This window comes from Candida albicans, chromosome 2, assembly GCF_000182965.3.
Source record: "Candida albicans SC5314 chromosome 2, complete sequence".
Lineage (NCBI taxonomy): Eukaryota > Fungi > Ascomycota > Pichiomycetes > Serinales > Debaryomycetaceae > Candida > Candida albicans.
Window position 1 is genome coordinate 869,641 of NC_032090.1, and position 27,857 is coordinate 897,497.

At 34.2% G+C, this 27,857-nt stretch overlaps 15 protein-coding genes across 15 annotated transcripts; 9 read left to right on the forward strand and 6 right to left on the reverse strand. All coding sequences in view use genetic code 12, as the record gives it.

Annotated features, from left to right (window-relative positions):
* Positions 1 to 985: 985 nt before the first annotated feature.
* Positions 986 to 2,818, forward strand: CAALFM_C204130WA (Rpd3L histone deacetylase complex subunit; the record flags this gene model as incomplete). Its single annotated transcript, XM_715839.1, has 1 exon — positions 986 to 2,818. The coding sequence occupies one exon, from the start codon at positions 986 to 988 to the stop codon at positions 2,816 to 2,818; it is 1,833 nt and encodes a 610-aa protein (XP_720932.1).
* Positions 2,819 to 3,290: 472 nt separating this feature from the next.
* Positions 3,291 to 4,979, forward strand: CHS5 (Chs5p; the record flags this gene model as incomplete). The annotated part of the gene is made up of 1 exon (XM_715838.1): positions 3,291 to 4,979. The coding sequence occupies one exon, from the start codon at positions 3,291 to 3,293 to the stop codon at positions 4,977 to 4,979; it is 1,689 nt and encodes a 562-aa protein (XP_720931.1).
* A 231-nt stretch (positions 4,980 to 5,210) lies between these two features.
* VMA7 (H(+)-transporting V1 sector ATPase subunit F) lies at positions 5,211 to 5,567 on the reverse strand (the record flags this gene model as incomplete). Its single annotated transcript, XM_715837.2, has 1 exon — positions 5,211 to 5,567. The coding sequence occupies one exon, from the start codon at positions 5,565 to 5,567 to the stop codon at positions 5,211 to 5,213; it is 357 nt and encodes a 118-aa protein (XP_720930.2).
* Positions 5,568 to 5,884: 317 nt separating this feature from the next.
* Positions 5,885 to 6,742, forward strand: CAALFM_C204160WA (uncharacterized protein; the record flags this gene model as incomplete). The annotated part of the gene is made up of 1 exon (XM_715836.1): positions 5,885 to 6,742. One exon carries the CDS (start codon positions 5,885 to 5,887, stop codon positions 6,740 to 6,742), a length of 858 nt encoding a protein of 285 aa, XP_720929.1.
* Positions 6,743 to 6,997: 255 nt separating this feature from the next.
* CAALFM_C204170CA (uncharacterized protein) lies at positions 6,998 to 7,228 on the reverse strand (the record flags this gene model as incomplete). The annotated part of the gene is made up of 1 exon (XM_019475223.1): positions 6,998 to 7,228. The coding sequence occupies one exon, from the start codon at positions 7,226 to 7,228 to the stop codon at positions 6,998 to 7,000; it is 231 nt and encodes a 76-aa protein (XP_019330768.1).
* A 232-nt stretch (positions 7,229 to 7,460) lies between these two features.
* On the reverse strand, positions 7,461 to 8,441 carry CAALFM_C204180CA (uncharacterized protein; the record flags this gene model as incomplete). The annotated part of the gene is made up of 1 exon (XM_715835.2): positions 7,461 to 8,441. One exon carries the CDS (start codon positions 8,439 to 8,441, stop codon positions 7,461 to 7,463), a length of 981 nt encoding a protein of 326 aa, XP_720928.2.
* A 471-nt stretch (positions 8,442 to 8,912) lies between these two features.
* On the reverse strand, positions 8,913 to 10,328 carry UGA1 (4-aminobutyrate transaminase; the record flags this gene model as incomplete). The annotated part of the gene is made up of 1 exon (XM_715834.2): positions 8,913 to 10,328. One exon carries the CDS (start codon positions 10,326 to 10,328, stop codon positions 8,913 to 8,915), a length of 1,416 nt encoding a protein of 471 aa, XP_720927.2.
* Positions 10,329 to 11,115: 787 nt separating this feature from the next.
* Positions 11,116 to 13,776, forward strand: TBF1 (Tbf1p; the record flags this gene model as incomplete). The annotated part of the gene is made up of 1 exon (XM_715832.2): positions 11,116 to 13,776. One exon carries the CDS (start codon positions 11,116 to 11,118, stop codon positions 13,774 to 13,776), a length of 2,661 nt encoding a protein of 886 aa, XP_720925.2.
* Positions 13,777 to 14,774: 998 nt separating this feature from the next.
* On the forward strand, positions 14,775 to 16,148 carry STE4 (G protein subunit beta; the record flags this gene model as incomplete). The annotated part of the gene is made up of 1 exon (XM_715830.2): positions 14,775 to 16,148. One exon carries the CDS (start codon positions 14,775 to 14,777, stop codon positions 16,146 to 16,148), a length of 1,374 nt encoding a protein of 457 aa, XP_720923.2.
* A 272-nt stretch (positions 16,149 to 16,420) lies between these two features.
* TAF14 (TATA-binding protein-associated factor) lies at positions 16,421 to 17,330 on the reverse strand (the record flags this gene model as incomplete). The annotated part of the gene is made up of 2 exons (XM_019475224.1): positions 16,421 to 17,203; positions 17,322 to 17,330. The coding sequence occupies 2 exons, from the start codon at positions 17,328 to 17,330 to the stop codon at positions 16,421 to 16,423; spliced, it is 792 nt and encodes a 263-aa protein (XP_019330769.1).
* An 805-nt stretch (positions 17,331 to 18,135) lies between these two features.
* Positions 18,136 to 19,317, forward strand: BAT21 (branched-chain-amino-acid transaminase; the record flags this gene model as incomplete). Its single annotated transcript, XM_715828.1, has 1 exon — positions 18,136 to 19,317. The coding sequence occupies one exon, from the start codon at positions 18,136 to 18,138 to the stop codon at positions 19,315 to 19,317; it is 1,182 nt and encodes a 393-aa protein (XP_720921.1).
* Positions 19,318 to 19,450: 133 nt separating this feature from the next.
* Positions 19,451 to 20,464, reverse strand: HYM1 (Hym1p; the record flags this gene model as incomplete). The annotated part of the gene is made up of 1 exon (XM_715827.1): positions 19,451 to 20,464. One exon carries the CDS (start codon positions 20,462 to 20,464, stop codon positions 19,451 to 19,453), a length of 1,014 nt encoding a protein of 337 aa, XP_720920.1.
* A 597-nt stretch (positions 20,465 to 21,061) lies between these two features.
* Positions 21,062 to 23,059, forward strand: VPS36 (ESCRT-II subunit protein; the record flags this gene model as incomplete). Its single annotated transcript, XM_715826.1, has 1 exon — positions 21,062 to 23,059. One exon carries the CDS (start codon positions 21,062 to 21,064, stop codon positions 23,057 to 23,059), a length of 1,998 nt encoding a protein of 665 aa, XP_720919.1.
* Positions 23,060 to 23,389: 330 nt separating this feature from the next.
* On the forward strand, positions 23,390 to 25,216 carry SSN3 (cyclin-dependent serine/threonine protein kinase; the record flags this gene model as incomplete). Its single annotated transcript, XM_715825.2, has 1 exon — positions 23,390 to 25,216. The coding sequence occupies one exon, from the start codon at positions 23,390 to 23,392 to the stop codon at positions 25,214 to 25,216; it is 1,827 nt and encodes a 608-aa protein (XP_720918.2).
* A 198-nt stretch (positions 25,217 to 25,414) lies between these two features.
* Positions 25,415 to 26,434, forward strand: CAK1 (cyclin-dependent protein kinase-activating kinase; the record flags this gene model as incomplete). The annotated part of the gene is made up of 1 exon (XM_715824.2): positions 25,415 to 26,434. One exon carries the CDS (start codon positions 25,415 to 25,417, stop codon positions 26,432 to 26,434), a length of 1,020 nt encoding a protein of 339 aa, XP_720917.2.
* Positions 26,435 to 27,857: the final 1,423 nt, after the last annotated feature.

Here is a 27,857-nt window from a genome sequence, read left to right on the forward strand (position 1 = left end):
ATTGAAAATGTATTCAAAGAATTATTGATGGTCACTATTGAACAATTTACAAGGATAACTACGACAATTGTGGTATGTTTAAATACCAAGTTTCATTAAAGTACTGTAAACTCAATACGCGAGGTCTGTATATGTGTTTCATTATTGGTAAACAATTTAGATAAAATTGAACCACAAACAGTTTGCGATATACCCACAGAATGCATTAACTCACAAGAATATATCAGTGTTAGTTGGGAAGGAATATAATTCTATCACCCGAATAGTATTTCCAAGAAATAAAAACGAAGATATAAGATTATGATAATTTCAAACTTTTGACTTTTTATCTATATTGAACGCATGTGTTTCCTGTATGTAAGCTGGGATGGATTTCACTATCAAAATCAATTCGGTGGGTGGGTGTGGAATTGCTTGCGTATTGTTGTTTAAAGATATTTTAAATTTCCTTACTTAATAGTTTGAAAATTTGTTCACTATGCACACCCCCCCACCCACTCACTCACTCTATCATTAGTAGTACTACTAATACTATTTTGAATAAAAAAAAACATTAATCAACAAATTCCGACCTCCTCTATAATATCTCTTCCCTCTTTTTTTTATTATTCTACTAATAACAACATTTATTCTATTTCTATTACTTCTATTGTCTAGCAGTTTGTATTAATTGCTTAAAACATTTTGTTATTTTTGCCTACTTTTTTTTTATATTTCTACATTTTTATTTTCATCCCAAGACTCAACGATCAACATTAGCAAACAGCTATTTCACTTTCGTCATCAATCTTGAACAAATAAGAACATTTCAAACTCGAGAATATATCACTGTTAAGAGTTTCTTAAAAATATCCCAGAGTTTTTATTAGATAGAAAGAATTTTCAGTTTTGAAATAAAATAATTTTGGATACTGATTGATTTAAAGACACAGTTAGACTGAAAATCGAGATTGATAGTTTTCTACATTTAACATAGATACTAATTATGAGTCAAGCACAAACAGAAGTCAATAATATCGAGCTGGTCGAGAATCCCCTGTTTACAACCCCGCTTAAAAGAGATTCCATCTCAAATGGTGATGGTGACCTTGATTCAACTACAAACCAAGTAGCAAACACTACCTTGGGCAGAGAATCGCCGTTGAGTGATATTACTGCATCCCCAGTTTCCTTTGATTTGTCATTGCGTGAAGCAGATGGTGAAATCCAAAGCACTATTGACAATATTGAGAAGTTTTTGGAAGAAAGAGAACCAATTGATGAAAACCGTAACAATACCAACACCAAAAGCAAAGAGGGAAGCGAGGAAGCTGACGATGCAGTTCAAGAGGTTTTGAAAGAAATAGAAACAGAGTTTGCAAAGGAGTTAGACCACGACGATAAAGTACCCAAAGATTCAAATATTACCACTGGGGATGACGTGAAAAACAGAGACAGCTATGAAAGTTCGGAGTTGAGTGATTTAGATGAAAACCAATCAGAAGCTGAAACTGATAAAATGGATTTCTTGGATGAAATAGGAACAGTGCAAGACGAAGATGGCTCTAATGGACAAAGCAATGGATTGTCTGACTTGCAAAATTTATCCCAATTAACAGAACTAGCCAGACTAAAGGATGTGGACTCTGATTTTGGCGATGATGAGGACGAAGACGAACTTAATAATCTGAACTTGCATTCCAATGGAAATAAATTAGCAATAAACGGTGAATCTCATAAGCGAACACTTGAAATTGACGATGAACATGAACAAACCACCAAGAAGCTTAAGGCAGCAACCCCTGTTTCAGATCTCAAAGACAAGGCACAAGAAGAGGAGCAAAAGGACACACCAACAGTTGAAATAGTTGAAAACGATAAAAAGAAAAACAAGTTGGACAATGATCAGCAAAAAATTGAACTCATTGTCCTTAAAGATGACCAGGAAATTAGCGCAGAGGACAATGGTGCTGAGGCAGAGCCTGAAGATGAAGGTGAAGACAATGATAATGGCAACAATACTGATGCCCCAAATGCTGAAGAGGTGGCGAATAGTGAGGCTGTGCAAAAAAACAAAGAAGATGCAGTCGTTATTGAAAATGAGGAACGAGACGATGTTGATCTTAATAAACAAAGAAATCTAGCTATTCAAGAGTTGATCGCGATAGAGGCGAAATTTGCAGAAGTTCGAGACAAACTTTTCAAAGACAAATTGTCACTATTGGAAAAAGAATTACAACTATGTCTTGATGGCTCACATCCAGAACTATCGAAAATTTATGGAAAAATCAATGAATTTTATCAAGATGGCCTCAGATTAGCTAATGCTAACTTGATGTATAAATTAAAATGTGTCGATAAAGAGACCATTGCTACTAGAACTTCAATACACCAGAACTTCTTAAGGAATTTGATGGATACAAAGAATGGAATGATAACTGATACGACATCATTATGGTATAAAATCAATAAAGAAAGGAACCAATTAGATCAGTTAGTTCCCGATTTCACATTTGCAGCTATTCCTTCGATACCTAATGGTTCTATACTGATAGAAGAATCCATAGTGAATGGAAACATTGATGGTTTGGCAGAACTGTCAGTCTCCAAGAAATTGCAGAAACAAAATACGCTAATAGAGTTGGTAAAACAACGTAACAATATCAACGAACAATTGGGAATATTGAATGGTCTAGTAGAATTTCATGGATTTCCTAGTGCCATTTCTTCTTCTTTAAGTGAGGAAATCCTGGATGATCAATCAAATGAGTTATTATTAAAGAAAGCCACTGATGAAGAAATCAATAGCGATTTGCGTGCCATGGGTATTTCCATATAGAATATGTTTTTATGTCATTTCCACTCATCGAACTTTGCATACATTAAATTCTTTTGTATAGTATTTGTCACCAATGTAACTTTTACACTATAGTATACAATTACTGTAAGCGTTCCATTCTATTACGAATCAGATTTATTAAAGATGAGATAACTATTTTCCCACCAATAAATAACAATTGAATACCCTCAACTCTATTTGTTTTGTGAATATTTTACTCGCCATTAAACATGGTAAACGTGTTGTATGGCAAGAGATACCCCATGATGATACGGTAAGTCTTTATCCAAACGATTATGGTTTTTTGATTATTATCGCACGACTTTGTTTGCTGTTCGTTAAGTGTTCAAAAACAAACAAGACAACCAAAAAAAGAGAGAGAGATTTTCTGATTTAATCAACAAAAAGTGAAATACCTGGAGTCAAATCAACCTTATAAGTCTACTTAATTTTCATATTTAATAACAATTCAATGGTTGAGGTATCACTAACAGTAGGTAAACTTGATGCTTCTTTGGCACTTTTGCTAACCAAAGATCATCATTTAATTGAATTTCCAACTATTCTTTTACCAAATGGAGTCAGAGCAGGGTCAATCATCAAAATCAGATGTGATCAAGATTTCGATAGTGAAAAAGAAGAGGCAGAGAAATTTACCAAAATTCAGGATGAGATTTTACAAACATTTGCTACAAATTTGCCACAACCACCAAATTTGAAAATCAAGAACGTTACTCAAACCTCGTGTGTTTTAGAATGGGATAAACTAAACTTGGGCACCGCCACATTGAAAAATCTTATTTTATTCAAAGATGGTAAAAAATTAGGCTCAATTCCTCAGCCATTAAATAATCGAACCTCAAAATTGTCTGGATTGCCAATTGACAAATCTTTTAAAGTACAATTACGTTTGGATACCACTGCTGGTACTTTCTTGTCGAATGAAATTGAGGTAACAACCCACAAAATGACTGATTTGTCAGGAATCACTGTGTGTCTTGGTGACCTTACGCCTAATGATCAATTCAACAAGGAGGACATTGAAGAGGCATTGAAGAATATGGGGGCAAAATATCCAGTGCAACAACAAGTCAAAGTCGACACTACACATTTCCTCTGTACTAGAGAAAACAAACAAAATCCTGAATATGTGAAGGCAAATGATATGAACATTCCAATCATTAGACCAGAGTGGTTGAAAGCCTGTGAGAGAGAAAGAAGGATAGTTGGTGTTAGAGACTTTTATGTGAAAGATTGTGTCTTACCCGACATATTTGCAAAAAACTATTGGCAAAAGACAACTTCTCAGACCGCAGGTAATTTTTCTGCTCAAAGTTTACCAAAGGAATCACCAGCAGTGCCTGATAAAGAGGGATTACCAAAGACAGATTTGAATAAAGAACTGGTCAAGGACGAACCTACTGAAGTGGATCATGCCAAAGAGGATTCTGTTACCCAAGAACCCGCTATAGAGGAAATTTCTGCAGTAGTTTCTGAGAATATCATTACTCCAGATATCGCAAATGAGGAAACAGATATTGTTGAGGGTGAATCAACAAAAATTGAACTGGTACCAACCGATGAAATAGACACCAAAGTTGAATCTACTCCTGTTGCGGTTGAAACCGAAGATGTCGTTGCAGAATCTCCAGCTGACCAAGACGCAGCTGTAACACTAGAACCAACCTCAGTGGATGACCAAGAGCTTCACCAATCAGATGAAACATTGAAACAGGTCAATGACGGCCAACAAGAGATTGACGTAGGAGATGCAACAGAACAACCAGAAAAGGAGGAAATTGATGACATTAGAGAGCAAGTGAATAGTACTGTCAATAATACCGAGAGACAAGAAACTGCAACAGATGATGCTTTTGATACAGTTCCACTTGAGGGAGATGAAAACATTGCAACTGCTGCAAAAGAAACTGAGCCAACATCTACAGAACCAACAGAGTCCGTGAATGTTACTAATGTTAACAACTCCGCAAGTGAAGAAGCTGGAAAAGACGACAATGATGACGAAGATGATGAGGATGAGGATGCAGACAATGAAGGGAAATCTAATAAAACTTCTGAACAGTCATCAGAAGGAAGTGCAACTGGTTCACCATCCAAGAAGAAAAATAAAAAGAAAAAGAAGAATAATAAGAAAAAGTAAACTCGTAAAATCTAAATATCCGTGTGTATTACATGATTGCTTTTTAATATTAAGATACTTTTAAAGAAATATAAATTGTTCCAGTTAAACGTATATATGCAGTTACTTAACTTCGAGTCAGAAATGCACTAGGTGTGTTGACGAATAAAATCGATAAATATATAAATAGAAGCTAATTGAAACTGAATGCCAAAAAAAAAATATGTGGAAACTCCAAATAGACTAATACATCTATTCTCCAAACAATTTTCTTACCTTTTTCAAAATAGAATCCTTTTCAGGATCATACGGATGATCTTTGGATGGGATTTCTAAAATAGCAGGAAAGGCATTTGAGAAACTGTCAACTTTAAATCTAATTAAATCGGCCAAATGTTGGTTTATCAACAAAATAGCAATATCATCTCTAGTTGAAGTGAAAGTGGTGAAAGCTTCTTCAATTTGTTCAACCGTAGTTTTTCCTGGTATAACAGTTAAGAAATTGGATTCTTTGCCTGGTTCGTTGGAGATTTGGCCAATTCCAGCTAGAAGTAAACCCGTCACGGTATCTTCATCAGCAATTGCTGCCACCAATTTACGTTTTTCCATAGCTTCACTCATGATTAGATTCAAGATTGTATGTATGTGATTGGTTGTCGTGAAAGTTTGTTTTTTCGACAAATGATAAGCGGGAAGCTGGTAAGGTGGTCGATTCTTTTATGTCGGTGGTTTTTTTCTGGACAATTTCAATTACTCGCGCACTGAAAGATACCCAGAATCTCAATCTATTGTTGATTTTCTTAGGTTGGATATTTTTTTTTGTCTTCTTCAGAGAACCTCGTAGTTATTATTTTATTTTTTTCAATTCTTTTTAAATTTCGTTACAATTTTCCAGATATTTCATAGAAACTTAAAACACACTCTCGATGATTAAAAGTTTAATTACAAGAAACAGTACGAGGATACGCGGTGCCAATACAAATTTAACCTTGGTAAGATTTGCTGGTCATTCCAAATGGCAGAACATTAGACACGACAAGGCCAAAAATGATGCTAGAAAATCAAAGGAAGCAACATTGATCTCGGGAAGAATTGAGAGTTGTGTACGTGTGGGAGGCAAAGAAAGTAATGCTAGATTAGAACAGTTGTTAGAGAAAGCAAAAGCATTAAATGTTCTGAAGGCGGTTGTCGAGAAGGCAATTAAAAGAGGATGTGGTGAACTAACAGATACTGCACAACTTCAAAATGTTCAATATGAATTTATGGGACCAGGTGGTGTTGCTATTATTGTTAATGCCCTTACTGATAATAAGGCAAGAACAGTCCTGATGGTCAAGAATGCAATGACTTATTTCCAAGCTACATTGAGTCCATGTCTGTACATGTTTGATAAAATGGGAGAGGTCATCTTTTTGCCGAAGGATAACGATGAAAGCTTTGATGATGTATTTGAAGTCGCATTAGAAATCGGTGCTGAGGATGTTGAAGAGTTTGAATTTGACGACGAGTTTGTCCCAGGAAAAGTACATAAATTTTACAGACTATTGTGTGATCCCACCTCCATTAATCAAGTTTCAAACGACTTGAGCGCCAAAGGGTATAAATTGCATGAATCAACTGTTAGATTCTTGGCCAATTCCGATTCTCAAGTGCCGTTCCCTGAAGAACTGTCGAAAGGGTATTTAAGGGCACTTGACAATTTGGATCAGATAAACGATGTCACTGATTACTACACAAATATTGAAGAGGAACATAAAGAGCGTATAGTCTCATCCATTAACTGAACAAGCTTGTTAGATTCTGTAAATAGTATACTAATACCATAATTTTTGGTTTCTCATTTTCTGTTTTGTCTACAAAATGAAGACAATTATTGCATCTCTGTACTACACAATTCACTAATCGTTATTTCATGTAACAAGAATATATATTTTTAAAAGATTCCTCCAGATATAAGGCAAACGCAAGTACATAATCAAAAAAACAAATTAAATTCGACAATACAAAACCAAGTTCAGATTCGATTGAGTTTGGTGTCCTTATTTCTTTTCTTCTTCCACGGCTTTGTCCAAAACTTTGTTCAATTCGGACAAGTCAGCGTTTTTCCATAATCTTAATTCCTTATCGTAAGTGAAATGTCTGTAAGTGAAAAAAGTTGCTGAAACAAGGGCAACACCGACAGCAGCAAACAATGGAGTTAATTCAACTGGGTAAGTAAGCTTTGGTTTAACGTTTTTGGCACCGTTGAGTAAGATTCTAGTTGGTATCATTGTGAAATGAATATATGAGTACTTTGAACTATGTTGTTGTGAAAGAAAACTAACCAAATTAAAAATAAAAAAACAAAAAAATGGTTCTATATTTTTCTTTTTTTTTCTCTCTGTTCTCACTTTTCATCATGTCATTCTCAATTAAAATAGAAGATTTGGTTGGCCAGAAACAGAAATGTATATGCAGGAATGTTTATTGTTTATAAGTCTAGAGTGTTGGAAAAACATACAATTACCATCTATTTATCCAGTCTTTTAATGTATCATAGCATAGCCAACTGACTGCCATTGAAGGTACAATCTTGTATAAATTTGCTGTTAATCCCTTATAAGCACCAAAGAAACCCTCGGTGGTGAAAATTGAATGCAAAGCGTGCGCAACTGATCTATACTGAAACCCGAGTTCCCCGCCTGCCATACTTGCTACTTGGTATCTTTTTCTTAACAAATCTAAGGGATAGATCAATACTCCTCCAATAAAGCTACTAACTGCACCTGCTGATAACTTCCATACAGGATTGGAAAAGTCACGTGGTGAACTATCCATCATCTCCCTCAATTTCTCATAAAGTGCAAAATTGATAGCTACATAAGGAGCCACACCCAAAGTCGTTGGTATTATTCCACGATATAATCCTAAAATTCCCCCTTCGTTTTTGTAAACGTCCTTTAAAGTTTCCATTACTTTCGGTGCCCGGACCATTTTACCTTTGTTTAATTTGCTTAGTGACGCGGTTTGGACAGTGATACGAGCTCTGACTAAATCCAATGGGTATGTAACGGCAACAGACACTATACCACCAACAGAACCAGCTATTAATCTTTCATATCCATTTAGTTGTTGTGTGTCACGTGGGTTGTAATGCAACATGATGTCTTTACATTTCTCAAAAGTTGCAAATTGGACAGCACTATAAGGAAATATTCTAATACAGTTTAATAAGTTCCCTCGGAATAAACCTTTCCAGCCTTCTTCCCGGTACATCTTTAGTATTGTGGGGAACATTCCTTGGTATGCTTGTTGCGATCCAGGTCCTTGAAGTTGTAACAATATTTTAGCTCTTTCAAACGGTGATACAACCGTCCTGGAAACGGCACCGGCAATACCCCCTGCAATAAACGAAGCATTAGAGTCTATCTTTATGAAGTTTTTGATATCAGATAGAAGGTGATTTGATTCCTTGGCAATCGGCTGTAGCTTGTATTCTTCCATAGTTGTCTGAAATTCTTTTTGCCATATACACTTCAACTATGAACACAAAATCCAGATACTTCAAAGGAATATAAGTTCAGGGTAAACAGTAGTAAGTATCTGTATCTGTGTATATAAACCAAAATTTGGATTTGTTGATATACCAGACACTGATAGTTGGAGAGAGGTTCAGAAAAAAATTTTTTTTGTTTGTTCTGATTTGATTGTTACTGTGGAAACGAAGAAACAGAGAGAGATTTATCAAGCGTCCAATTTCGACATTTGCGGAGCCGATTAGCCCCACCCTTCAGATCGGGAATTGGTCCTATCCCGGGGTAAAAGGAGAAAAACAGAGAGAGGAAAAAAAAAGTTATAATATACCACCCTCTCCAGAACAATGTCCAGCTTTATTCCATACATTATTATTATCGTATTATATCACATTAGGTACATAATCACATACAAGCTATTTCTATATATCTTTCCATTTGCTTAGTAACTGCCCAACAATTTGTCAATGGCGCTAACTAAGATATCAGCATGTTGTTCTTCAAAAACCAAAGTTGGTCTCAATCTAACAGAGTCTTCGGCACAGCCACCAATATTGACACCAACAGTCTTCATGTCACTCAAGAACTTGTTTCTTGCTTCACCACTTTCCAAAGACCAGGCAATGAAAGTGGCTCTGTCTTTTCCTCTAAGGTCTTTGATATATTTAGGGTATTTTTCTTGCAATTGTTCCAATTTCTTGAACAAGTAGTCACCAACTTCGGCTGCTCTCTTGACTAAATCATGCTTGAGGATTTCTTGTCCAATGGCACCAGCCAAAATCATTCTTGCTGGATCACCACACCAGGTGTTGAATTGTCTGTAAGCAAAGTTTGGAATGATTTCTGGGTCGTGGAAAAAGTAACCAGCAGATTGGAATTTCTTGGAGAAAGTGACCAAATCTGGAGGTGGTTGCAAGTTGAATCTTTCGTGGGCCCACATAACACCGGTGGCACCGACACCAGTTTGAACTTCATCCATGATCAACAATGAACCATGCTTCAAAGTGATATCTCTTAAACCTTGGAAAAATTCAGCAGAAGCGTGGTTATCACCACCTTCGGATTGAATTGGTTCAACCAATACGGCTGCAACAGGGATCTTGTTGTTTTGAATGATGTCATCAACAATTTTCAAGCATCTTTCATCTTCCTTTTTGTTCTCTTCGGCGTATTTATCCAATGGGTATTTGTAAGATGGGAATTGAGCTTTTGGCCATTTGAAGGATGGCATATCCAATTTGTGAATTGGTTTGGAACAAGTGGTAGAACCAGAAGCAAACAATCTACCATGGAAACCTCTTTCAAATGACAAAATAGCCAATTCTGGAGAACCTGGAGCTTCGTTTTGCATAACTGATTTCATTTCTTCTTCTGAAAATTGTGTGGTGTAACCTCTCTTCTTGGCTTGATAATAAAAGAAAGCGGCTTTGAATGCCAATTCGTTAGCATCGGCACCAGACAAACCAGACCAAACTTTATCTTGACCTTTTGGAGCAACCTTGAGAATTTCAGAAACAATTTCATCAGTGTCTTTACCTGGGAAATTACCAATGGCTGGTCTGTCAACAATGGCTCTGATCATCTTGTCGGATTTGGCGGTTTCAATCAATGCAGGATTGTTGTAACCCAATGGGATAGAAGCAATTTGAGCATAAACATCCAAGTAAACGTTTCCATCAACATCAGCAATGTAGTTACCAACGGACTTTTCATAGTCGGCAACAAAGTAAACGCCACGATTGTCAAAGACTTTACCTAAACGGTCAGCAATTTCTTTGCTTTTAGCGTGTGAATCAACAACGACTGGTTCTTTTGGTTCTTCTGGGAAGTAAAGGGAGGAAACTGATTTGCTAGACATTTTATGATATGGAGATCTGATGAAGTACTAAAACAAAAAGAAAGAAAGGAAAGAAGAAAAAGAAGGGACAAGAATGAAATAAATTTATGGGACATCTGGGTATCAATTTATATTACAGGATCTGAAATCCGGGAGTGTAAAAAACAAATTGAAATAATGTGACTATTAGCGGCTCTTACTATTTATGGGACTCGCGCTAAACAAAAGTCATCGGTTTGCCTTCCCCGATGTAGATTGCCTCATATATTAGATTCATTACTTTCCCCATTGGAATGATTGGATTGTCAAAATCAAAAATTCTTGGACTGTATTTATTTAATGCAGAGAATATATGCTTGGCTCTGGTATACCATAATCATTAGCGCATCACTCTTTGATCATTCATTATTTGGTCTTTTAATGTTTTCTTTATTTTATTTTATCTTATTTTATCTTTTCTTCTTCTATACGATGGTGTATAGTCTTACAAAGATGTTACTCCTGCAACTTAAGGGTTGTAACTACCAAACACTAGTCATTTTACCTACTTTATAAAGCCCTACTTGAAGAGTTGTTTTTTCAAAATTAAAGTGCTGGAAAACTCGAAACTGCAAACTGGCCGCTTAGCAAAATTGATATATTCTGCTGAGCGCATTCAATCCTGCATATATTTTGATACACAATACTTGTATTTTATTTTTTTTTTTCCACCTAATACAGCCAGAAAAAAGAAAGAAAAAAATGGGAAACTATAAACAAAGAGTTCAGATGAGGTAATAGTTTCAAGGAGAAGATTAGTTAAAAAATAATGTCCGATCAATTAGAAAAAGATATAGAGGAATCGATAGCTAACCTTGATTATCAGCAAAATCAAGAACACCATGAAACAGAACAAGATAAAGATAAAGAACATCAAGACGTAGAGAAGCAATCCAGCGAAGAAGAAACCAAAGGAATTGAGCATGTTACAGATTCAAATACAGACGTTATTGGCGTAACAAAACTGCAGGATACAGAAGAAGTCATTGAAAATTCGCCAGTGGACCCTCAATTGAAAGAACAACAGGAATCTACAACCAAGATGCTGTTGTCTGAAAGAGATTTGGTAGATGAGATAGATGAGCTTTTTACTAACTCCACGAAAACTGTCACTGAAAATAATCAACCAAGTGAAACTAACAAAAGAGCCTACGAATCCGTGGAGACCCCACAGGAACTAACACCAAATGATAAACGCCAAAAACTAGATGCAAATACAGAAACCTCAGTGCCAACTGAACTTGAATCTGTAAATAACCATAACGAGCAACTGCAGCCTATAGAGCCAACCCAAGAAAGACAACCCTCTACAACCGAAACAACTTACTCCATATCAGTACCCGTTTCTACTGCAAATGAGGTCGAAAGAGCGTCTTCCCTGATTAATGAACAAGAAGATCTAGAAATGATTGCCAAACAATACCAACAAGCTACAAATCTTGAAATAGAGCGAGCCATGGAGGGTCATGGTGATGGAGGACAACACTTTTCAACTCAAGAAAATGGTCAGCCTTCTGGGTCGCTGCTAATATCTTCCATTGTTCCTTCTGATTCTGAATTGCTCAACACCAATCAGGCATATGCTGCGTATACTTCACTATCTTCTCAATTGGAACAGCATACTCTGGCTAGTGCTATGCTTTCTTCTGCCACACTTTCTGCTTTGCCTTTGTCGATTATTGCTCCAGTATATTTACCACCAAGAATCCAATTGTTAATAAATACTTTGCCCACGTTGGACAATTTAGCAACCCAGCTATTACGTACAGTTGCAACTAGTCCGTACCAAAAAATAATTGATTTGGCCTCTAACCCAGATACATCAGCAGGGGCTACTTATAGAGATTTAACTTCTTTGTTTGAGTTTACAAAAAGATTATACAGTGAAGATGATCCATTTTTAACTGTTGAACATATAGCTCCTGGTATGTGGAAGGAAGGAGAAGAAACCCCTAGCATTTTTAAACCTAAACAACAAAGTATAGAATCTACTTTACGTAAAGTCAACTTGGCGACATTTTTGGCAGCCACTTTAGGTACGATGGAAATTGGGTTCTTTTACCTTAATGAATCGTTCCTAGATGTTTTTTGTCCGCTGAATAATTTGGACCCTCTGAATGCATTATCCAATTTAGGAGGTTATCAAAATGGGTTACAAAGTACTGATAGTCCCGTAGGTGCGAGAGTCGGAAAATTGTTAAAACCTCAAGCCACGTTGTATTTAGACTTGAAGACCCAAGCGTATATCTCAGCCATTGAGGCTGGAGAGAGATCAAAGGAAGAAATTTTGGAGGACATTTTGCCCGATGATCTCCATGTTTATTTGATGTCAAGAAGGAATGCAAAGTTGTTGAGTCCAACGGAAACTGACTTTGTGTGGAGATGCAAACAGAGAAAGGAGCTCTTATTAAATTACACCGAGGAAACACCTTTGAGTGAGCAATATGATTGGTTTACATTTTTGAGAGACTTGTTTGATTATGTCTCGAAGAATATTGCTTATTTGATATGGGGAAAAATGGGTAAAACAATGAAAAATAGAAGGGAAGACACACCTCATACTCAGGAATTGCTTGATAATACTACTGGTTCTACTCAAATGCCAAATCAGTTGTCTTCATCTTCTGGTCAAGCTTCATCGACACCATCTGTTGTAGATCCTAACAAAATGTTAGTGTCGGAGATGAGAGAAGCAAATATTGCAGTGCCAAAGCCCTCGCAAAGACGGGCGTGGTCTCGAGAAGAAGAAAAGGCTTTAAGGCATGCATTAGAACTCAAGGGTCCACATTGGGCAACAATTCTAGAATTATTTGGTCAAGGTGGAAAGATTTCGGAAGCTTTGAAGAATAGAACTCAAGTGCAATTAAAAGACAAGGCAAGAAATTGGAAAAAGTTTTTTCTTAGAAGCGGTTTGGAAATTCCTAGTTATTTGCGGGGTGTTACAGGTGGTGTAGATGATGGTAAACGGAAAAAGGATAACGTTACTAAGAAAACTGCTGCTGCACCTGTTCCAAATATGCTGGAACAATTGCAACAACAACAACAGCGACAACAAGAAAAGCAAGAAAAGCAACAACAAGAAGAGCAACAAGCACAACAACTGGAACAACAACAAGAGCCACAACAAGAGCAGCAACAAGAGCAGCAACAAGAGCAGCAACAAGAGCAGCAACAAGAGCAGCAACAAGAGCAGCAACAAGAGCAGCAACAAGAGCAGCAACAAGAGCAGCAACAAGAGCAGCGCGAGGAGACACAACAAACAGAGCAAGAGCAGCCAGATCAACCCCAGGAGGAACAACAACAAGAGAAAGAACAACCGGATCAACAACAACAAGAGAAAGAACAACCGGATCAGCAACAACCAGATCAACAACACCCAGATCGACAACAACAAGAGCAGATCCAACAACCAGAAAGTCTGGATAAATAGGAGTTTTTATATTTACTATTTATTTCCATGTAGCATTATATTTGTATTGTTAATTAATCTATCTTTAAGGTGTAAATTGATTTGAATAATTGTTCAAGCTAACTTAAGCAGGATCACAATAGTTGATCAAAATGCACAAACCTTTTGCGGTAACAAATCTCTTTTCTGTTGGCGGTATGACTATGTGTATCTTGAGATATATCCTACGACTGTATATAAATGAGTACAGTGGCGCTTACTCTGGAGAAATAAAAATTGAGACGGATTTTAACATGCAAAACTTAATTATCCAAGCTTTGTGCAAATTTGCAATGATTTACAAGACATAAATACTTTTTTTTTTTCATTTATAGTTATTCTCGAGACATGGTCAAAGAGTTCTATTGTTAACAGTGTGATTTTTAGATACAGAATTTGAAAAGTGAATCATATTTAAGTTTATTTTATTTGCACGTGGCTAAAGTTGAACACTAGTGTGTTTCTTCGATCTGATGGTTAACTCGAACATGTATTGTTGTTAATTCCAAAACATAGTAAATCCAATACTAACAACATCACACAAAAGGTTAATCAAGAAAACTAAAACAGAAGTATCCAAGTCTTTATGTAAATTGATTTCTTTTTAAAAATAAAATAAAATAAAACTCCCTTCCTCCCCCCAAAAAATTAAACTTCGTTTTGTTCGTGTAAATTCCTTCTTGATTCTGTTGGTTCTTATTATTATTATTATTATTAATCTCTATTTGCCATTCATTTCCGGTTTTTTTCTTTTTTTTTTGACATAGAAAGCAATTTTTCTCTTTTCGTTACCAAGACTCAATTGTTCCCGTTTCTTCTGTTGATCAACAATTCAAAGAAAAAAGCCAATTAATTGACACACCATATTCAATTGTAACATACTTTTTTAAGTTCTTTCAATTTGAAAAAAAAAAGAAAAACTTTAACATCCACTAAGTAGTACCCTGTGAGTTCATTCGTGGGATCTGTTTTACAAAAATATGTCCGATTATCTTGCTCAATCGTTAATTCAACTGCCACTGCTGGTACTGCAACAGGAACAACAGTCTTTGTTATCTTCAATTACAGGACAAATTGATACTGCAAGAAATGAAGCCAAAGTATTATACACTGAAATTCTTAGTGTGAAAAGAAGGACCCAAGATGCCACAATTCAAGCCATTTCCCAAAATGTCAGTCAAATACCAAAAAACTCATGCAATCTAACACTATACAACACCTTGCGAGGACATCAAAACAAAATTGCCAAACTCTGCTGGAGTAGTGATTCCTCGAAGATATTATCAGCCTCTCAAGATGGATTTATGATAATATGGGATGCAGTTACTGGTTTCAAAAAACATGCTATTCAATTGAGCAATCCTTGGGTGTTGACTTGTAGCTATTCGCCTAATGAAAAACTAGTTGCATCGGCAGGGTTGGATAATAACTGCACAATATATAAAATCAAACCGGACACTTCAAATTTTCCTGTCACTGAAGAAAGAAATGGAACCTATCAAATGCAAGGCAACTTTTATCAATCTATACAATCAATTTTCAAAGGTCATACGGCATACATTTCGGAATGTGAATTTATTGGCAGTAATTCCATTGTAACCGCCAGTGGTGATATGACATGTGCCTTATGGGACTTGACAAAAGGTACCAAGTCTCGAGATTTCGTGGAGCATTCAGGAGATGTTTTGTGTTTGAGTACATTCCCGCAAAATATCCTTAGTGCCAATTTATTTGTATCTGGAAGTTCTGATGGTAGTGCTAAAATCTGGGATTTGAGATCTCCAACCCCAACACAATCATTTGGAATATCTAATAGTGATGTCAATAGTGTTAAGGTGTTTCCAGATGGTAATGCGTTTGCAACAGGTTCTGACGATGGACTGATCCGGTTATTCGATTTAAGGTCTGATTGTGAATTGGGTCATTACTCTTTGAGTCTGGAATTAAGAAACAAACAGAATTTGTTACACTTGACGATACCTTCACCAGCTGATGAAAGATACATGAAAAGGTTTGGAAATACAACAGCTCAGACATATGACGAGCAACTGACTTCATTGCTACATAGTAATGGAAGTAGTAGTGGCAACATTGATCAGTATAGTGTCAACAGCTTGCAATCAGTTATTGAAAATCAAGGTGTGTTTTCTTTGGATTTCGGTAAAAGCGGTCGGTTTCTCTACTCGTGCTATTCTGAATATGGCTGTGTTGTTTGGGATACATTAAAAAGCGAGATTGTTGGTATCATTGGAAGTGAACATTTGAATAAGATCAATCAAGTATCAGTAAGTCCCGATGGTGTAGCTTTGGCAACTGGTTCATGGGATGCTACAATCAAAGTTTGGTCCGTCTAAGAAGTAAAAAGAGCGAGACTGAGGGTAGAGAAAAAAAAAACTCAAGCACAAGAGTACATTAACCACACACCTTAATATGTTACTTCCCAACAACAAGATAAATCAGTTTTTTCTAGTATTATGAAATTGATGTTATAAAAGAATGTTACAAATTTTTTTTTATTATTATCGTTATAGTTTACTTAACAGTAGATAGTATATATCAACCAAAATAAAATTGAAAAATAAAAAGAAAAAAATACAAATTTTAGAAAATAATCGTAATAGCTTCTTTAAGCTTCACCAGTGTGTTTTTTCACGTAATCCCATAAACTCTTCAACAACGAGTCTGGTAAAGTATACAAATCCATAGTGAATTCACCGTTATCTACATCATTTTTAATATTCATCTCGTTGGTTCTGTTGTCGGTTACCATTTGAACCACAACAATCAAGTCATCTTCACTCAATTTAGTTAATCCTTGTGATAATTTCTCTAAATCGATATTACCTTTCATGGCACCTTTGGATTTTTTGGATTTGTTATCAGCAGAAGTAGCAGCAGTAGCAGTAGCTCCATTACTTGATTCTAATTTTCTTTTTGTTCCAATACTGCCACTGTTGGCTGAAGATGCACCGGCTCCACTTTCTTCAAATGGTAATGATCCTGTTTCAGCTAATAATTTGTTTAATGCTGGATTCCTGGTAGGTGAAACGGGAATGCTGATCACATGATCATTCACATATTTCTCTTGTAAAAAGTTCAAATCATGTTGAATTTTACGTTCACCAGCTTTCCCTGGAATACCCAAGATATGAACTGCAATTGGTATATCAAATTCACCCCAACCTTGTTCTTCAACTCTAAAAGGTTGTTGTTTCAATGTTCTTATTGGGTTGGCAAACGTTGGATGTAATGTGTATGTAACTTTGTCTAAAATTTTTGCTGGATGCTCTTTACCTTGAGAGTCCAACATAGAAATTTGTACTGACCATTTCCTCATTGGAAAGTTATCTACTAGAGGAACATCGGTTAAAACATGCTGTTCCGTAGTTATCCTGATTGTCCTTTTTACCTAAACAACAACACTAAGTTAGTATTTTCCAAAAACGATAAAAAAAAACTCAATTAGACCTTCCAACATCTAATAAACAAAGTTTGCAGGAGGGTATTGCTATTGTTTATCCACATACTTCTGACATTGTGCCAATAAAAATTCAAATGACTTGTGCAGCAAAATAATATGTATATATAGATCAAAGTAAATTGATTCTTTCTATATCAAATGCAATAGATTTCTAGTCAATTCTGATTGTAATGAATTGTTTATTTTGACAAATTTATTTCTCCTGGTTTATGTTGTCTCAAAAACATTGCCTTATTAACAAAAGAAGTTTTTTTTCTTTCTTCCTCTCACTTTCTCTCTTACTTTTCAAAAAATTGTGTTCTGCACGAAAATCTCTACTACTGTTAAGAATAGATTAATGAAAATGCCATGCAATGTTGATAATATTAATGATCTTTTTGATTTAAAAGTATCAGTGGATTAAAAGTGGTGTGTTGAAACAAAGTGACTCTTTTTATGTGATAATACTTATACTTATAGCTCACTTTGGGTGTGTAGATGTAATTTAATTTTTCAGTAAAGGTATAGATTTCAATTTTTATATGAAATCTCTTAGTAAGTGACAAGCTGTTTTTTTGACAGAGAATTCAATCTGGTTCAAGATCCACTAAAGTTTTAAAGTATATTACAAGTGGTGACCATCCGGTATGGCCCTTTTATTCCAGGCGGACTTGGCTCAATTGAGCGAAAACGGAGAGTGTGAGTATTCTTGTCTTTTTTCACTCACGAGATCAATCAAGGTTTATTTTTCTCATCCATTGAGTCATTACAGATATCAAAAAGAAATCTAGTCATACTGGTAGTTTTTCTTTAAAAAAAGAGAATATCGTCCCCCTTTTTTTTTCACTTAATTATTTTACGACTGATAACAAAATCTAACCATGATATTGAAAACTAGCTCACTACTTAGATCTGCCGTACAACCAAGACAATGGTTAAGATACACTTCAACTGTTGCACCGTTAGAGGCTTCTAAATTAATTGTTGAAAAAACTAGTAATCCCAAACCAAAGTTGCCAAAGGACAAGTTAGTCTTTGGCAAAACCTTTACCGATCATATGTTGGAAATTGAATGGACCAAAGAAAAAGGTTGGCACACCCCTAAAATTTCACCATATCACAATCTTTCGTTAGATCCATCAACTATTGTGTTCCATTATGCATTTGAATTATTTGAAGGAATGAAAGCATATAAAGACACAAATGGCAACATCAGAACCTTCCGTGGAGATAAAAATATGATTAGAATGAACAAATCTGCTGAAAGAATTGCATTGCCTACTTTTGAAGGTGAGGAATTACAAAAATTGATTGACAAATTATTACTTTTAGATCAAGATTTTGTACCTGAAGGTAAAGGTTATTCTTTATACCTTAGACCAACCCTCATTGGTACCACTGCCTCATTGGGCGTGGGTACACCAGATAGGGCTCTTTTGTTTGTTATTGCCTCTCCTGTTGGTCCTTACTACTCGTCTGGGTTCAAACCAGTTAGCTTAGAAGCAACTGATTATGCAGTCAGAGCTTGGCCAGGCGGTGTTGGTGATAAGAAATTGGGTGCCAACTACGCACCATGTGTGAAACCACAACTTGAAGCTGCTCAAAGAGGATTCCATCAAAACTTGTGGTTGTTTGGTGATGAAGGGTATGTCACCGAAGTGGGGACCATGAATTGTTTTGTAGCTTTCGAAAATGATGATGGCACTAAAGAATTGGTCACGGCTCCATTGGATGGTACTATTTTGGAAGGAGTAACTCGTGATTCCATTTTAGAGTTAGCTAGAGAAAGGTTGCCAAGTGATGAATGGACTGTATCAGAACGTAAATACACAATTTATGAAATCGAAGAAAAAGCTAACAAAGGACAATTGATTGAGGCTTTTGGTGCTGGTACTGCTGCTGTTGTTTCTCCTATAAACAATATTGGATTCAGAGGTAAAAATATCAAGGTTCCAGTTGCCTTGGGTAACTCTGGTGAATTGACAGCTACTGTTGCTGAATGGATTAGAAAGATTCAATATGGTGAAGAAGAGTTCAAGAATTGGTCAAGGGTTGCAAAATAATTGATCATGTGAACTATTAGGGAAAAAGAACAAAAGAATAACTTTTTCTACTTTCTTCTTATATTATAGACATAAGGTATACATCAAGTCATAGATTGCAATTTATAGACCGCTAAAGAATATATACTAACCGTTAGTGTATTCTATCTGGTAGATTTTTAATTTCTCCTAAAGTGTAATCTCGTTCTTCAATTATATTGCTATCATGGAAACTTGCAATATCAAAAGTTTTGAAAAACTCAATGAAATTAGCCTTATTTTTAATTAAAATATCTGTCACCTTTTGAGACCTTTTAGGGTTAGCAACAAAGAATTTTAAAGTATGGAACCCTTCCAATTGCAAATTTTTCAGCTTGTCACTCAATAGAAGCATGGTCAATTTCAAATTGTTGGCATCATCGAAAAATTTTGATAAAAATTGTTGGTTTGATCTTTGTGAGACCAATTCATTTAATAGTTTGACACTTTGTCGTTTAGTCACATAATTTTTCGATGTAATTAGTTTGTTAATAGCAGTAATAAAAACATCATAATTGTTTCCCAAGAACTCAGACACTAGTTTTCTATGGGTGGTTAACAATTCATGCAAAGTCATCATGGCATCTGTGGCAATCTCAAAAGTAGGGATTTGAACGTATTTAAAGAAATTGTAAAAGGAGGGGCTGTAAAGAACAAATCTATTGATAACTTCAAATTTAATGCAATCTCGTAAAATCTGGCCACATATCAATCCAATTTCAAGATTTTCCGGTCCTTTGATCAACATAGTAATGATCTCAGGTTTTGAATGCACTAAGTAATCGACAGTGGGTGATTTATTCGCCATAGTTCGTCGCAATAATGTCAGAAACAATATAACAACATCTTTCCGTGAATCGAAATCCAATTTTCGTAAATTGACAACTAAATAGTATAGACAGTCGGTCGAGTATATCTCTTGAGCCAATTGGGTTATTTGATCTGGTTGTGGTTCCACTTCATCATCACCATGCAATATCACTTTCATATTCTTCAAGTATCTCGCGCATTCATCTTGATACTTTTTGGCGTTGTCAGGCGATGCGTAATCTAGTTTCAGAACTTGGTCATTTAATGCTCGTACTAACTCAGGTGGAGTTTTGGGGTTTCTCTTGAATAAAAATGCCATAATTATATGTTGTTGATAATTGAAATGATTATAAGCGGGTAAAACTTAGTAAATTAGAATGTAGATCGTAATTCTTTTCTTTTTTTTTTTTGCTTGAAGGGAAGGAAGAGTGGAGGTTGTAGTAGTTTCGTGACAAGAAAATCAAGTGAATAGTTTTTCCAATATTAAGCAAATTAGTTGTGTGTAACTCTGATGGAAGAAATGAGAAATAAATCGTTGTAACTACTTATAGATTAAATGTGGGTGTTCACTTAATGAGAATTGATTGAAATATGATAATGTTGGATGAGTTTGGAAGAAAGGTTGGAAGAAAGAAAGAACAGAAAAAAAATGTGTGAAAGAGAAATCAACGCCCCGAAATTGTGAAAAATTTGGGTCGACTGACAAAATAAAGAATCACTACCATCCATGCAACGACAAGAATAAGACCACGAGAGACGAGAAACCAATGAACGTAACGCAACAGTGCAACAAAAAAAAAAAACTGGTTGTGATTAAAAAAGAGAGACAAGAAGCAAAAAAAAACAGTACTCTAGATAGATGGGGAGTGGGAGCGAGTCAGATCTAATCTCTTATATATAGAAAAACCTCAATATTATGACAACATCATGGCTAAATATATGGAATCCAGTACTTATCAATCGGAGCAATAGGCCAATTTTACAAGAAAATGAATACAATATTTATATCAGAGACAATGTTGGGCTATATCAAGGCCGACAAAAGATTATCAATCATCAAAACGGAAGAGTTTACTTGACTAACAAAAGATTGATTTATTTTGATAATAATGATAGCTCCAGGAGCATTGCTGTTGAACTAAAATTGTTCAAGAATGCTGAACTAGTTGCGGGATATTTCCGAAGATCACCAAAAGTCACTCTATATATTAAAACCGAAAATTCGGATACTACAAATATCGGTGGCAATGACAGTGGTTCCAATACTAAAAATATTGCAATTGATTGGGTTTGTAAAATATGTTCATTTAATAATCACCTAGCGGCTGACTATAAACTTAATGAAAACGAACTACCCAAATGTACTTCATGTGGTATACGACCTAGTAAGTCATATCTTATGCAAATATTAGACTCAGCACAAAATAATATCCCAATTAGAGAGGACTCACCGGCTTCAATGACTCCAGAACCTGAATCTGTTTCTCCAAACAATGACAATCAATGTCCGAAATGTACGTTCATTAACCATCCTGCTTTGAGGTATTGCGAAATATGTGGGACAGAATTAAAATCATCAAATAATAATAATAACAACAACAATACCAAGCTATTTAAAGTTACTCAAAGTTTAAGCAATGTGTCTATAAATAGTAATCCACTGAACTTGAAATTGGAAACTGGGGAAGAACTGTATACCAATAATCAACCATATATCAAATTGAGTTTCCGTAAAGGCGGGGAATCCAAATTTTATCAAGAAGTTTGTAAAGTTTTGGATGATATCAAATGGCAAATTCTAGAGGAAAAGGGAGGTATAAATAAAAATGCCGTTAAATTGGTTGATAATTCGAGCACAGTCAATAATAATAATACTGCAAGTGGTGGTGGCGGTGGTGGTATTCATGCATTGGAGAGACTTGGTGAGTTACAACGAAAACAAAATGAAATGATATTAACCACTTCTTTGGATGATTTGGAACAATTGATGTTCAAGTATCAAGATTTAATCAAATTATCAACATCTTTTAATAAGTTAATTAAACAACCACCATCGACAACATCAGGGGTGGTAATTCCTGCATTGAGTATTAAAAAATCGTCGCCATTATATCATCAAGAATTGAGTAGACACATTAGTGAATTTTCAATAAATTTCAAATTGACACAAAAGACGTCAATGATATCATCTCAAGATTTATTTGCTGAGTATAATCGGTTTCTTATTAGAAACCAAGGATTTGGTAGTGAATTAGTAAATTGTGATGATTTCAAGTGTGCCATTGAATTGTTTGAAAAATTAAATTTGCCAGTAGTGGTTAAACAATACGTGAATTCAGACATTTATGTAATTCGTCCTAAAGTCAATGCAAATATATATGGGGAACACATTGTCCAGTATTTGAAAGATCAAGAACATGAATATAAATTAATGACTTTACAACGAGAAATCATTTCTGGTGATTATGAAAATATTAATAATGATTTGTATAATGCGGTAAACTATGGGAAAACTGTATCGGAAATATCCAATAAATTTAACTGGTCGTATAACATTACTATTGAGGAATTGGAAAAGTGTGTTGAAGAGGGACTGGTAGTTATAGATCATCATATTTCTGGGACATTCTATTATGTAAATAAATTCTCATTTTCGGAGACTGAATGGGATGATACAAAAGAGATACAAGAAATGAGGGAATTGTTGATTAAGGAACAACAGGAGATAACAATAAGTTTGAGGAATGAATACGATAAACAAAATATGGATAATTTGGTTAATATAGATCCTGATTATAGTTTCTTTGGTGCTGGTAATAACGACAAGGAGGATGATTTGGAAAGTACAGTAACTACTAGTGTTTCTCAAAGTCAAACACAATCTTTTAATGATTTGATTGGTTTACAGTTTTAAAGTAATATGTTTTTTTAAAAAAAAAAAATGGATATATATATAGAACTATGTATTAATATAAATTTTAGCATCTATATTAGTTTTTATGCTTATGTTGTCTTTTTGCTTTGTTGTGATATATTCATCACTTTCCTTTTTCTGTTTTCTAATAAATTTATTCGCAGTTTAGTTGGTTCTTCTCATTTCCCAAAAATCTATTACGATATATTCTCAACGTTATTTTTCTCTCTTAACTCTTTCTCTCTCTCTTTGTCTCTCTTTCTCTCACTTTACTTAAAATCAATTCTATTCGTCATTAAGAAAATTACATATAGAAAACCCAATGCAAATATGAGTTATAGTTCAGCTTCATTTAGAAAACTTAATAATGTTGGGATATCTCAACCATCACAAACAACAACAACAACAACCTCGGCGAATCAACCTCAACTGCAACTGCAACAACAGCCTTTACAACAACTGCAACAACAGCATTTACATATGAAACCAAATCCTCATATTCCACATCATCAATTACCAGGAACTGTTGGCACTAGAACTTCGATCCCTCAACCAGCATTAATGGCACTGAATTCAATTTTGACTTTGGGTCCATTTAAACATCGTAAAGATTTGACACGAGAGTCAGTTTTATCAACCTATCAAATTATGGGATATATTGCTGCTGGTACTTATGGGAAAGTCTATAAGGCTAAATTGAAAAGTAATAAACTTAATAAAACTGACGATGATAGTGGTATTGATGGCATTAATAATAAAGATATTTTTTCAGAATCAATGAATGATCTTCATCATGATAATAGTTCCAGTATCATGATCAACACCACTACTAACATCACTATCAATAATAGTCTTCCGCAATTTTTTGCTATAAAAAAATTCAAAAGTGACAATCATCATCATCATATAAATAACAACAATAATGGAGGAAATCATTTATCCAAGGGGAACAATAGTATTCATCAAGATGAAGTTTTGCATTATACGGGGATTTCACAATCTGCTATTAGAGAAATGTCATTATGTCGAGAATTAAACAATAAAAATATCACTAAATTAGTTGATATTATACTAGAAAATAAATCCATTTATATGGTTTTTGAGTTTTGTGAACATGATTTATTACAAATTATTCATTATCAACTGCATCCTGATTTTAAACCAATTCCATGTCCTACCATCAAATCATTAATTTGGCAAATTTTAAATGGAGTGACATTTTTACATAAAAATTGGATACTTCATAGAGATTTAAAACCAGCTAATATAATGGTATCATCACAAGGAGTTGTTAAAATTGGAGATTTGGGATTAGCAAGAAAATTCAAAAGTCCATTACAAAGTTTATATACTGGTGATAAAGTTGTGGTTACTATATGGTATCGAGCTCCAGAATTATTATTGGGCACAAGACATTATACCCCAGCAGTTGATTTATGGGCGGTTGGATGTATATTAGCGGAATTATTATCTCTACGACCAATTTTCAAAGGTGAAGAAGCGAAAATCGATTTAAATAATAAGAAATCGGTTCCATTTCAAAAAAATCAATTACAAAAAATTATAGAAATCTTGGGGACACCAACAACTGATATTTGGAATAATTTGAATAAATATCCAGAATATTTATCATTTACTCAACATTTTAATCAAAATTATCCTAATAATTTATCTAATTGGTTTAAATTGATTAATGGTGGTAACAATCAAAATTCAGAAAAATGTCTTGAATTATTATCAGGATTATTAAAATATGATCCTGAATTGAGATTAACTGCAGATCAAGCGTTATTACATCCATATTTTTTGGAACTACCTAAAGTCAATGAAAATGCTTTTGAAGGTTTGAATTATAAATATCCAAACAGAAAGATTTATACTGATGACAATGATATAATGACCACTGCAGCAAATAACAACAACAATAATAATAATAATAACAACAATAACAATAACAACAATAACAACAATAACAACAATAACAACAACAATAGTGGCCATCAATTGCTGCAACAACAAAATGTTCAAATCCAACAAGTTCATCAAATGCAACAACAAATACATCTGCAACAATTACAACTGCATGGTGCAAACAGTACATATAAGCGAAGTGGTATTGATGATTTACCTGGTGGAATTAGAAAGAAACGTGGGTAGATAGATATAGATGTCATTTTTATTTGTATAGTGTTTTAATGATCGTAAATGAATTGAATTTTGATGGTGGTGGTGGTACTGCATGATCCTCACAGACAACACGTAGAAAGAGAAAGAAAAAAAAAATAATGCTGTACATTCAAGAGGAGAATAAAAACTCAAAAATTCAAAACACCATAAAGCAACAACTACAAGTTGATGAAGTTGTCAGATTATTATATAGACAAGGAATTAATTTACAATAGTGCCATTTCTGATATATATACGGCTATTGATAAGTTTAATAACTTACCAGTATGTCTTAAAATAGTTGATGAAGATTTCAGTCTTCCACCACATTCAATCCATCGAGAAGTTCTTATACTTAAAACTTTGAAACCACATCCAAACATAATTGAATATTTTAATGATCTTAAAATTTGTGACGATATTATATTAGTCACCAAATTGTATCGTTATGATTTGAGTCAATTGATTGAAATTACAAAATATTGTAAACGAACAACACGATTTATTTATGGTATTAATGGTAATCTTGTTAGTAATCAATATACACTTGCTAATGAAATTGAAGAAAAAGATATCAAATTATGGTTAAAATCAATGAGTTCAGGACTTGAATTTATTCATTCACAAGGGATAATTCATCGTGATATAAAACCCAGTAATATTTTCTTTGCCCGGGATGATATAACACAACCGATTATTGGAGATTTTGATATTTGTTATGATTTAAAACTGCCACCTAAAGATGAACCCCCTATGGCGAAATATATTGATGTATCTACAGGTATTTATAAAGCACCAGAATTGATTCTTGGTATAACTAATTATGAATATGAAATTGATATTTGGTCATTGGGTATAATTTTGACTGGTTTATATTCAGAAAATTTTCAAAGTGTTTTAGTCAAAGATGATAAAGAATTGACTAATGATTCTCATGTTAGTGATTTATATTTATTAAATCAAATATTTGAAAATTTCGGTACACCCAATTTAACTGATTTTGAAGATGAATTATTTTGTGATGAATATAATAATGAAAACTTGCATTTTAAAAAATTCAATTTACAAAAATATCCTAGAAAAGATTGGGATATTATTTTACCTCGATGCAATGATGATTTCATGAAAGAAATTTTTACCAAGATGATTAGATATGATCGAAGTAAAAGAATAACTTCTAAAGAAATCTTACAATTAATGTTAGATTGATCTTAAAATTTATGGAAACAAACAAAAATAGTCATGTAGCTTTTGTGTAGTTGCTTGTTTGCTTGCTTGGCATTAGAAAAGTTGAATAAAATAATTGAAGTTTTAATTCGTTAATGATTTAATACTATCAAAATTATTTTCGTATCTCTCTAATCAATTGTGGGCAAAGCTCTTACAAAATATAATAAATGAAAACAAAATAAAAAAAGAAACACCTTCAAATGACCCAATATAATCGTAAAGGGTTTGAATATTATTAACAAGTATTCTGAATTTACTGTTGAAATAATAATTATTTGATATTGTAATAGTTTCTTTTAGATTTTAAGTATAAATTGGTTGAAATATTTTGAGAAAATAAAACCTTTTTTTTTAAAAAAAAATGGTTCAACACATCAAACATTTTATTCATTAATAACAAAAAGAAAAGTGAATCAACAGTAGTTGTAACATAAACACATAGAATCGAATAACCGTATAGGTGTATAAAGATGCATTACCAGTGCACAGTTACCGCAGTGACTTCTGTATGCTATTTATTGGACCGTTCTTATTTGGTCTTGGTGTGTGTGTGTGTGTGGTTCTCTTTTTCTCATGCATCGTGTATAAAACTCGCAAATGATATCAAACCATCTTTGCAAATCACATCACCTCTTTGAAATAAGTTTTAATTGGTAGTAGACTACATATCTATGCATCAAATAATTAAATTGCAACAATTAAATTTATACCGTAAAAATATTTTTATTATGTCTGGGTGCAATACTAAGAGATTTTGAAGATCATAGTCACGTGATTTTGACATCAACATTTAGATATTTGGATCAATATTGTTTGATTGTTGGTTGGTGAGTGAGTGAGTGAGTGAGTGAGGGGTAAAAGAAATAAAACAACTAAATTATTTAATCCCTGATTTTGGTCCATACACACAAATACATACACACAATATGACTGTAGATTCTTTCAACTTTAATTAGTGGATTTTTTTATTTACATAGTAACATATATACAGATTGTTCAATATGGGCTTAAAAAAGAAAGAAAGCAGTAAAACAATTGAAACTCTGGAATTCCCAAATGTAGAAAAAAAAAAAATACGGAAAAAGAAAACTCTATTGATAAGAAGCCGTGCGTAAAAAAAAACAGTTTGTCGTGATTTTAACATTTTCCTATCTATGGGTAGGTTATACAATAAAAAAAGCAATGCAATGCTTCAAAGAAATGGATCCAGCAGTGGTAAACATCTATAAACATCAATTGAAATAAATAGTAAAGTGGTGGTGGTGGTGTAGATTTAATCATATAAATCTACCCACCACAAAGTGGTAATTTCTTTTTTTTTTTAGTGTATAATTCTAAGTTTTTTAGTGCCTTTCTTTTCTTTTTTAGTATGTGTTTGTATGTGTTTCTCTCTGGTATAATT